Source organism: Gadus macrocephalus, chromosome 6, assembly GCF_031168955.1.
Source record: "Gadus macrocephalus chromosome 6, ASM3116895v1".
NCBI lineage: Eukaryota > Metazoa > Chordata > Actinopteri > Gadiformes > Gadidae > Gadus > Gadus macrocephalus.
Genome location: NC_082387.1, coordinates 15,138,841 through 15,150,307, shown reverse-complemented (window position 1 = coordinate 15,150,307; position 11,467 = coordinate 15,138,841). Strand labels below are relative to the sequence as shown.

General features: G+C 46.6%; 1 protein-coding gene across 1 annotated transcript in view; it reads right to left on the bottom strand.

The window, feature by feature from the left end:
- The window catches only part of tmc2b (transmembrane channel-like 2b), a 13,762-nt gene extending 3,309 nt beyond the window's left edge, over positions 1-10,453 (bottom strand). The window contains exons 1-16 of the mRNA XM_060054380.1: positions 10,070-10,453; positions 9,848-9,889; positions 9,066-9,465; positions 8,453-8,596; positions 7,083-7,173; positions 6,904-6,985; positions 6,598-6,704; positions 6,260-6,358; positions 5,973-6,115; positions 5,334-5,481; positions 4,655-4,849; positions 3,802-3,981; positions 3,194-3,352; positions 2,562-2,690; positions 1,624-1,691; positions 892-1,131 (exon numbers count right to left, since the gene is read on the bottom strand). Of these exons, the coding sequence (XP_059910363.1) occupies positions 892-1,131; positions 1,624-1,691; positions 2,562-2,690; positions 3,194-3,352; positions 3,802-3,981; positions 4,655-4,849; positions 5,334-5,481; positions 5,973-6,115; positions 6,260-6,358; positions 6,598-6,704; positions 6,904-6,985; positions 7,083-7,173; positions 8,453-8,596; positions 9,066-9,465; positions 9,848-9,889; positions 10,070-10,115 (2,273 nt within the window). The 5' untranslated portion in view covers positions 10,116-10,453. The remainder of the gene's footprint in view (positions 1-891; positions 1,132-1,623; positions 1,692-2,561; positions 2,691-3,193; positions 3,353-3,801; positions 3,982-4,654; positions 4,850-5,333; positions 5,482-5,972; positions 6,116-6,259; positions 6,359-6,597; positions 6,705-6,903; positions 6,986-7,082; positions 7,174-8,452; positions 8,597-9,065; positions 9,466-9,847; positions 9,890-10,069) is intronic.
- Between the last annotated feature and the right edge of the window lie 1,014 nt (positions 10,454-11,467).

The window sequence follows — 11,467 nt, the reverse complement described above, 5'->3', positions numbered from 1 at the left end:
TCATGTCAGGCCCGGGTTGACTCAGGGATTCGTTTACCAGATAAGCCACCGGGTAACTAGAGCCCTTGGGGTCCACGGTTTGGTGAATGTAGGCCTGCCTTTGGATCGTTTGGTTTTGAGTGTAGTTAAATACGTTTTATTCTGTAAGTGGAACTGTTTGGTGCTTTTGCTGGCACAGAAGATGAGACCCAAACTCAACCCTGCCTGCTTGTTTCCCTCCGTTTCTCTCTGCCTCTTTCCTACAGTCCCCAACGATAATTACAGAGAAAATGCTTGATATAATTTAAACCATTTCCCCTCAGTCTCACAGCAGGGTCTTCTCATGGGGCTTTATGTGTCACAAAGCAGTCAACTCTAAGAGTACCATTGTACCAATGACTGATTACAACATATTATAATCTAGCCTTTGTTCCTGATGCCTAAAACTCTGCACTCTACTGCCCACTGATATGTGAAGCACACACATTTATGTTTGCTTCTCAAGTTGAAGGTGCTGTAGGTAAGATTTAAGAGCTGGTACTTGAGTGTGATTTGTTAGAAATTATCCGTAAGCTATTCGTGAGATAATGTCTGCTTGTGAATATCTGCTGCGGGTTGACTGCGCAAGTCTTTGTATGAGCCTTTTTAGATTTCAGATTTCTCCCAGCTCATTTCTGACCAATCAGAGCATCTCTTCCCTGATTGGTTCAGGATATCCATCTTGCCTGTCCATCACAGGTGCATGAATGTAGCACTTTTGAATGGCGGTGAAACCTAGCGAGGGAGAGATGGGGGCAGGGGATGTCTTTGATTGATGTTTTTCACTATTTACCGTCCTCTGCTCCCTCTTGCTCTCTCTCGAATCCAACAGAAGCTTATAACCCAACCCAACCACCCCCCCAGCCTACCTACCTGAAGGGCCCGCAGTCAAAGGAGGGCGAGAGGGTCATGATGGTGTACACCACCGGCAGCAGGCTGAGGAAGAGCACCAGCAGCAGCAGGGCCATGTAGAAGTTGTTGGAGCGCGAGGCCTTGAACACCCTCTCGTGGGGCACGTTGCAGCTCATCACCGCCCAGCACTGGTAGTACATGGAGGAGAGCAGGCGCAGCACGTTGAGGCCCACCAGGCCCGGGGCGTAGAAGGCCCCCATCCTGGGGACCACGGGGAGGGTGGGGGGGAGGAGGAGGAGGAGGAGGAGGAGGAGGAGGAGGAGGGGGAGGATAGTCGGTTTATTTCTGAGATTTCTGAGTTTATTTCCTCCAACGCTAAACCTCAACGATGTTGTGAAGGAAAACTATTAGAAAAAATTTATATATACATATTCAAATTTTCTAATATTATTAGGAATATGAAACATGAATAATATTACGCATGTTATGAGAACATATGTTTCAGAACAGGGAAGTTAAAAGTGTAATAAATTCAGTTAAATATTAAAGCTCAAGTATTTTTGGCAATGTTAATATTTGGCATAAAGGTTAGGACTAGGGGTTAGGGTTAGGGGATTGGGTTAGGGTAAGGGGTCAGGGTTTGGTTAGGGGTTAGGATAAGGGGTCAGGGTTTGGGTAAGGGGTAGGGGTTACGGTTAGGGTACAGGTGATAGAAATGTGAATGTGAATTTTCCAGGGAAAGACAGCAGGTACCATATCATGCCTTGGTTAAAGATGAGCCCGAGCACATTCCCGCTGATGTCAAACTCTCCATATGAAGGCTGTAATCTCACACACACACACACACACACACACACACACACACACACACACACACACACACACACACACACACACACACACACACACACACACACACACACGCACCTGATTAAAAGTAGGGTACTCTCACTTCACGTCTCCTCATCTTCCTCTGCTCTCCTGACTCACTCCCTCCCTTCCTTCCCCCTTCCTCCCTCCCACCCTCCCTCCCTCTATGCCTCCCTTCCTCCCTTCCTCCCTCCCACTATGCCTCCCTCCCTCCCTCCCTTCCTCCCTCCCTCCCTCCCTCCCTTCCTCCCTCCCTCCCTCTACACCTCCCTCCCACCCTCCCTCCGTCGTCCATTCCCTCCCTCCCTCCATCTCTCTACGACGTCCTGCTCCCCTTCTCTCCTTGCCGTGCTGGACCTCAGACTCTCTCAGTAATTAAGTGTTCATTTCTGTGTCGGGTTTCTGCTGACGGATGGGCCTGTCCTACAGGAGGTCATTGTGTCGGGGAGGGCCGTCTCACTTCCAATGTAAATGCGGTGTTCTCACAGTGAGGACAGGAACTCTACTACCACTCATTAGAAACCTGGTGACGTCACCTGGTTTGAAATGAACGTTTTCCCAATTAGGAACCAACTATTGAAAATACACAAACTACACAGATGTTAATCACATTAAATGTAGAGAACACTGTTGTAGGATATAACAAAAAACATTTACATTTACATTGAGGGGTTTAGCAGACTTACAATAAGTACATTTGTATAAAATAGAAAGTAAAATATGATATTCTACATTGTATATTACGTTATGTTTTCTACATGTGCCTATGAAATAGTGAATGACAATGTACGGTGGAGGTCCAGTCTGCCAGCGGTACTCACAAAGCCCGCCTCCAGATCCCAGCACCAGCAGTAGTTGAGGAAGCGGACCAGGACCGCTCGCAGGAAGTCCCCGATGAGGATGGTGAGGTAGGTCACCTGGATGTCCGAGACGGTCAGCTTCACAAACTCCTGGGTGGAGCCGCCACGCCCAAACACGGACATAGTACATAGTAAGTACATAGTAAGACATAGTAAATGACTGCATTTACACAGCGCTTTTCTAACCAGTGGCCACTCAAAGTGCTTCGTAGTACTGCCTCAAATTCACACATTCATTCACACATTCACACACTGATGGCGGAGTAAGACATGCAAGGCGACAGCCAGCTCGTCATGAGCGGTCAGGGTGTGGTGTCTTGCTCAGGGACACATCGCACATCAACAGCCTAGGAGGAGCCGGGGATCAAACTAGCAACCTTCTGGTTACCAGTCAATCAGCTCTACCTCCTGAGCCACATGCCGCCCCTGACGAATCATAGTCGCCCATTTCTAGCTATTTATTCCCCTGAAGAATATCGGAGCTAGCTAGGTTCTCAAGAAAAGAAAACGCATTCCATCCTCAAGTCGTTCGATCGAGAGACTTTTTCTCCGCAAGCACTTTGACATCGTTCTTTGAGTGTCTGAATACTGACGATTCCCACTGCGGTCTCCCAGCAGGGTCCCCTGATGGCGTCCGCAGGCTGGATGTCGAGTGGGGGCACGTCGGTGGTGTTGTAGAAGGAGCTGTAGTTGGAGTAGTACTCGTTGTATGCTGTGATGGTGGCGTTCTTAATGGACTTTTCGTTCTCCAGCTGCGGAAGAGAAACGAGTATGAGGTCAAATGCCAACACTTGTCATTTGAAGGTAGGGTTTAAAAATTTGAAAAACGCCCACACACCCACACAACAATGACACACACACACACACACACACACACACGCATAAACACACACACACACCCACACCCACACAACAATGACACACACACACACACACACCCACACACGCATAAACACACCCACACACACCCACACCCACACAACAATGACACACACACACACACACACACACACACACACACACACGCATAAACACACACACACACACACACACACACACACACACACACACACACACACACACACACACACACACACACACACACACACGCATAAACACACACACACACACACACACACACACACACACACACACACACACACACACACACACACACACACACACACCCATGGACTCCTACCTTGGCGTTGACCTCATCGAACAGGGCGAAGAGGAAGGTGTAGAGGTTCCCCAGAAAGAGGGCGAAGATGCGCCCCAGCTGCCACTTGAGGGCGATGCGGGGATGGTACTCCTCCAGCTCGGCGATGGTCTCAAACAGAGGAGGACACACCAGCCCCAGGAGGGACATGACAAACTCCACCTGGTGGGAGGAGCAGGTGGTCGTAGCTATGGGTCAGTAGCCTGGCTGTTGCCAGACCGAGCTCAACAGTAGACTGCACGTTGGTCCGGGGAGGCTGCCGTCATTGTCTTCAGCACAAGAGGCGTGGTCAACGGGCCTAGTTCAACTGACTCTGTGCGCAATTGGCTGCTTAGCGTCGCTTCCCTGTCGTCATTGTGTTAAACCAGCCAATAGCGCGCCAGGGGGAGAAGCCAGCTTGGTGATTGGCTCCCGCAAAAGCATATCGGAAGCAGAAAGAAATATATTGCTCCTCTCCAGACCCTTCTGCAGAGCGAATTCAAATCGCCGGCAGAATGGGAGGGGGGTAGCCAGCAGGTCAACAGGTCAGCCATGACGTCTTGTTTCTAACCAATAAGGTAAAAGCTTCTGGAGGGAGAGCTTTTTCTGCTCGCCGATACCATCGCATTATCGCGGGGAATCAATTCATTTCAATTTTATTAGTATAGCTTTATTTGTGCACCTTAATCCCAGGCACAATCTCTAAGGGCTTAACAGGCCAAATATTTATGACACCTACACCTGACATAAATCATGTGGAAACATACTAGATGTGATTGCAGATCATGACGATAGATATTTAACCCCTGGAGGGACAACCGCTCCATTGTCTCAGACTCGGTGGCCTGCTCCTTACCTCGTTCTTCTCAAACCAGGAGAGGTTGTCTTGGTCGATCTCTGCGAACTCCTGGGAGCGCTTCACCACGAAGTAGATGAGGTAGCCGCTGCCCCCCAGGGTGCACAGGATGAAGAAGTTGGCCAGCACCCGAAGGAACCGGCGCAGGTGGATGTTCTCGTCCTTCTGGTTCTCCTGCTCGTCCACGATGGACTCCTGCACAGCGGGGGAACGGAGGAACCACACATGACAAGGACGCGTTAGTCTCTGGCTTGAGGATCTCTGAGCTAGACCACACACACACACACACACACACACACACACACACACAAATACACATGAAAACACACACACTTACACGCAAACTCACACACATGAACACACGCAAATGTGTATGCATGGAAACACACAAACACGCTCACACACAGACACAAACATCTGTGTGTGTGAGTGTGTGAGCACGCCAGCTCTTCATCTCACTAGTACATTCCTCCTATATACGGGGGCAGTTAGAGAGGGTGATACAGGACGAAATCACACGGTCTCTCACCTTCTGCGCTCGCCGCCAGACTTTACTCTCTCTCTCTCTCTCTCTCTCTCTCTCTCTCTCTCTCTCTCTCTCTCTCTCTCTCTCTCTCTCTCTCTCTCTCTCTCTCTCTCTCTCTCTCTCTCTCTCTCTCTCTCTCTCTCTAACCCTAACCTTGAAGCTGGTGGTGATGGAGGCGAACTTGTTGTCTGCGGTCTCGGGGTTTCCTATCAGGTAGTCCCAGCTGGTGAACATCTTCCAGCTGAAGTTGAAGTCCCCCTCGTCCGTCCCGTCCCCTCCCTCGTTGGCGTTGCGGGCCATCCTGAGAACAGCAGGGAGACCAGGTTACCTGGCATCTGGAGGAATGAGGGTGTATCAGGGTATAGGGCCCAAGTACACCCTCACATAATACACATGTGTGGGGGTTTGTTTGTCGTTTGTTGGTTTATTTGTATGTTTGTTTGCGGGTGTGTGTTTGTGTGCCTGCGTGTGTTTTTGTGATTGTGTGTGTGTGTATTTGTGGGCGTGTGTGTGTGTCGGAGTGCGTGTCTGTGTGAGTGTCTGTGTGCTCCCTTGTGCACGTGTGCGCGTGCTTATGTCTGGGTGTGTTTGTGCGTGTGCGTTTGTACATGTGCGTGTGTGTGTGTGCGTGTGTGTGTGTGTGCGCGTGTGTACACGTGAGTTTGCGTGTGTGTGCATGCACGTTTGTGCATGTTCGTGCGTGCAAGCATGTGTGTGTGCGTGCATGTTTGCGTGTGTGTGTGTGTGTGTGTGTGTGTGTGTGTGTGTGTGTGTGTGTGTGTGTGTGCGTACGTTCTGATGACGACCATGAGGCTGTAGCCGAAGATGCCGACGCCCACCAGCAGGTAGGACAGCGGCAGCCTGAACTGCAGCACGCCGATGGTCCGCTCGTCGTTATAGTAACCATAGAACAGGACGGAGTACTTCATGAACCCCTGTCGACGACCAACACATCGGACTCAGGTACATTAGGAACCTTTCACGTAGCGGGGAAACTGTCTGTTTAATCTTAAAATACAGGCATCCACCGATTTAGCGAAGAGTAGGGTCAAAAGGAAAGGTGATGTTCAGATCCTCACACCAAAGTCAAGTAAGACTGAAAGGTCCATAGCTGTTTCCTGCAACGGTCTGGGGACGGTTTTCCTGGGAATGGAGCCATAGGGAAGACCCATTAGAACCTGGAGATAGAGGATTCATGAATGGAGGTGTGCTGGTGTTACACAGCTAGCAGTTAATAGGATGAACGGTCTAAAACTCATTCAATTACTCCGGGTAAGAACATCAGATTACTTGGGGCATTCAATTTTCAATTTATACTAAATAATTAGCCATTGGATTCATGTTAGTAAAAGTGTAAATAAAACCCTCATGTACCCCTTCATTAACACCACTAAGAACACATAGTATTGTCCCTCACCTCAGGCATGACCACAAGCCCAAACATGAAACCAAAGAGGACCAGGTTGAGGCCATACATCCACCTCAGGAAGATGAAGTAGGAGGCCACCGAGGAACCAAAGTGACCTGCGTAGACCAGGGTCCGGATTAGGAGACCACCACCACAACATGTTATATAACAGGCCAGGGACCAGTTCATCAGCATCATGTTAACATGCACTGGTATAGTGCATGTTAGAATGGTGAGCTTCAAATCTATTAACACAAGCATTCGTCCTAAATAGTTTCATCCGTCATTCGGATATTTTTTTATTTGTTTCCTTACTTTCCACCTCCTTGATCTTCCTCTCCCAGGGGATACAAGCTGTTTTGAAGTTCTCAAAGTCACGCTTGAATTTGATCAATTTCTGGGGGCGTAGAAGAGAAAATGTCCCGATAAAATGTCAACATCTTAAGCTTGTTGTAGTGAGTCTCATCATAGTCTAAAAAAAGAGTGCTTCTTACCTTGGCCATCATCACTTTGTATGCGTAGAGCTTCCTGCCTTTTCCTTTGCCTAAAGCGCCTTCAAACTTCTCCACAAACGCCTGGGCCTCCCTACAACCAATCACAGAAGGAGAGACTCATCGTTCCACCATAACACAATTTATCTGTGTGTCCAAAACAATAAAACAACACAATTCCACCATTTCGATCTGTATTTTGTATGAATAACAAGGTTTTATATTACTGTCAGATATTAAGAACTTGGATGTCATGCAGAGTGATAAATCACAAGAGGCCGATGACACCTTGTGTCCAGTAAGATTGATAATGAAGGGGAAAGAACAGTCCGGAGACACTTGGTTACAGCAGCATGCATCAAAGTGAGTTAACCTCATCAAAAAGTCATGACCTTGCACTTCTCTTGTTCGCCATCTGAAGACCGACGTTGTTCACAAGAAAAGCTACACTGACATCTACACACACAAACAGGGACACGCAAACCACCTCACGCAAAACACACTTAAGGGACGGAAGTAAGTTTGTTTTACGAACTAAATTCTTTATTAAACATTCAATGAGAATGTTGAGGTTTATTTGAGCTTGGTGGCCATCGACATACAACTAATATAGTTTCTGTATTGTGTATTTTGAGTGATATTGAAAATTGAAACTTATTGTAGCCCGAGTTGACATTTGTTGGAATAGTGCTGGCTGAATATTGAAAATGAAAAATGTCTAAATGGGTTCAATAAAGATGAATATACATGATTTTAATTTGTAAATTCCATTCAAAAGATATTACTTTTGAATGGATTTGATGGATGGATTAATGGATTTGATTAATTGATGGTGTAAATATTAAAGTTCAAACCAAACCCAAGATTCAATCCTTCTATACATGGAATTATAACTGAAATTTATAGAAAACAAATTAATCTGGATGCGTCAATTTGTCAATACATACTGCAGCCTAGTTTTAGTTCCATCAGCATCATTGATTTGCAAAATGGATGCACTTCAGAGTGAAGTTGATTCTGGTTAACCATACATGTAGGATTGTATAACATGCTGAACCAGAGGTTTGAGCATGGAGGATAGCATGTCTATGCTAATACCAAACAAAGCCAACATCAACGAAGCAACGCAGCAAAGCCATGTTTTAATAAAACATTAACAACATCACATGTATGCGACATGAGTGATGGGAAGCAAGCTATAGAAGCAAGAATATATTTCAGCCGTTAAGAAAGCAACTAGTAGACTGAAGAGCTAATGCACTACAACAAGCAAGCGGATCATAAAAGGAAATTCAAAGTTAGAAAAATGGAACAACAAGCAGAAGAGCTGTTGAATGTTAACCGCTTGGTTTTTGTGGTATTGTTTTGGTTACTTGAGTTGTTGGAGTCTCCTCTTCATGCGCCAGGGTTTGTTCCTCAAGGTCGTGATGAGCTTCTTCTTCTCCTCTACCTCCTCCTTCAGGAGCTCCATCTCGCCCTCCGACAGAGAGTCAGAGTCAGAACCCGACCCCGACGAGCTGTCAAAAGGACAGAGCTTTCATGGTTCACCTGGGGCTTGACTCTAAATGGACAACCTCTCACATGCCTCTCCTTCCAAACAAGACAACTTTGGCTGTTTACTGTAAGTGAAATACAAACACAACTCTTTGGTATTTAGATCTCAACCATCCCATCCCTGATAAGGATGGAGATGATGATGGCGATGAGAATGAGGATATTGTTGTCTTATTGATCAACTGTGTGCCACTGTGTTCATATTGTTTTTAAGACGGTGTTATAAAAGTGTTGCCCATAATAAAATATCTAGAATCCTAAAAAAGTAGAATCTTAGGTGTCTGGCGGCAACTATGGACAGCAGCCTCAGTCTACAGGGGGGTCCCCATGTGTGACACACAACAGATTGGCTGAACTGCGCATGTGAAAGTGGTTATGAAGCGTGCACGTGGAGGTAGGATACAGAGAGCGAGCTCTCACAGAATACTGCACCTGCTGAACTTTCCACTGTTCTTTCTCTTGGTTTTCTCGCTCCCTTTGTCCTTGCCGCTTTTCTTCACCTTGTTCTGCTCCTCCTTCTCCTTTTTGCTCGGCGCTTTGCCTCGTTTTTTATTCTTCCCTCGTTCCTCCGCACTCTCCTCCTCCTCTTCCTCACTCTCCTCCTTCACTGCTTTTTTCTTCCTGTTTGAAGCTTTGACGGGTTTCTTTTTCCTGCCCTTTTTCTCCTCCTCTTCCTCCTCCTCATCACTGTCCTGCACCTTGGCCTTCCCCCGCCGTCCTTTCCTCCTCGGGGGCTCATCCTCCTCCTCGTCTTCGTCATCGCTCACTGGGCGTTTGGCTCTGCGTGGAGAAGGTTTGGCTCTCCTGTTTCTGGCTCTTCTCCTGGCCTCCTCTGGTTCATGGACACAAGAACCACACATTAACAACATCTGAAGTACGCGTCTCAGATGCTACTTTGAGGAGGTGGTGAGTAAGTAATTGGATTCAGGGTCATGCATGCCAAAGAGGAACAACATAGACATGAATCCATACATCTTTCACTTTTGACTCCCGTATAAAATTATCATTTTTTTTTTTTTTGACATTAAATCTAATTTTGATCAAAATGTAATTCAAATTTATTTTTTGGTGTACTTTAAACTAGATTGAGAAGAGTTTTTTTTATATTAAGTTAATATCAAAGATAAGACAATTAATAATTAAGGATCCAAATGATTTGACTTTACAAATAGGACTGCTGTCCTGTTCCACTGTTACAGATACAACACACTCACCCTCACTCCCACTGTCCTCCTGGGCATCGATCTCAATTCCCACTGGAACAATAAGGAGAACAATAAATTACATAGAACTCCATATAATCCCATATAATCCTGGAATTATGAGCGACATAAACACAATCCAAGAAAAATACATCTTAAATCATTTACTCTGAATAAAGATGATTTAAAAGGCAAGATCTTGAAAAAAGAATGACAATAAACCCTTCACCTCACCATCTTCCGACCGGATCACGACATCCTTCTTCCTCTTGGGAGGCATTGAAGTGATGAACCTGAGCTCAGTCCGTGAGGCTCTGGGTTTAGTCCCCGGTTTGCCTCGGGGTCACCGTCCACCATGCAGTGGTCTCCCTTCGACAGGAGAGCAACTGGGAGCACTGGGAACGTCCACAGAGAGTGTATCGTGATACACTGTGGCACTCCCAAACAGAATGACTGACTGGCACGTACACACACACGCACACACGCACGCACGCACACACACACACGCACACACACACACACACACACGCACGCACGCACACGCACACACACACACACACACACACACACACACACACACACACACACACACACACACACACACACACACAACGCGCACGCACGCACACACGCACGCTCACACACACACACACACACACACACACAACCACACACAACGCGACAGGTGCATCTCTGTTAGGGCTGTTCAAAGGCTGGGCTCCTTGACAACCACCCTAGCAGCCGTCCAAGAAATGCTTATCTCTTGCCAAATGACATTGCAGCATCAAGTTTAAGTGCAATTAGGCAGTCTTACATAATGTCAACAATACCAGAACAATGTAGATGCAATTTATAATGATCAGTCCAACCAGTTAGCATAATTATTTAGCAGAGATACTTTATTTATAGTCAATTACTATTTTCAGTTCAACAAAAAAAACTGATGTCTGAGAGCAAATGAAAGAGTCAAACTTATTTTAATAATAATTAGGTGTATCAGCAGACACCTACATTTAAATAATTAGAGCCGTTTGTGTATACATTCATCGCTATAAATCCAGAGGGTAAATTATACAACCAACAATCTAATTGAATGCATACAAACACAGGATTACCCCAGTTCACATTAAATTATCATAAGGGGAAGAGTATACGATGAGGTTCCGGAGTAGGCTTCGGGATGTACTGTAAAGCCCTGGTGTTAAGTAAAACGCTGAGTTGAAACATGCACCATGCACTGTAAATGGCAGACGTGACCGGGCGCAGGATCAACATAGCCTATGCGGTTTCTGTGGTTACTTCATGGGGGGATATGGTCAAATGTCAGATGTGACCAGTCAATAATTAATGGAAAGAGGAGACAGGGGCTGCAGCTCACACAAAGGACGTCACACAACACACTTGTCGGTAGCTGCTGGCTGAAAGTGCAGGGGCCACACGCTGCCCCCCCCCACTCCCCTCCTCGCTGAGCTCCCCTATTCCTCTAAAACCTTCCTCCTCTGATACTTTCGCCTATTATCTTTCCATTCAAATGCCTGGATTGCTAGTCCTTCCAGAAGCCCTTCAGAGTAGACTGGATGTTTACGTTAGGGTCTCAGCTCTTTGTTTTCTTCTGGAGCCTGCTGCCCTACA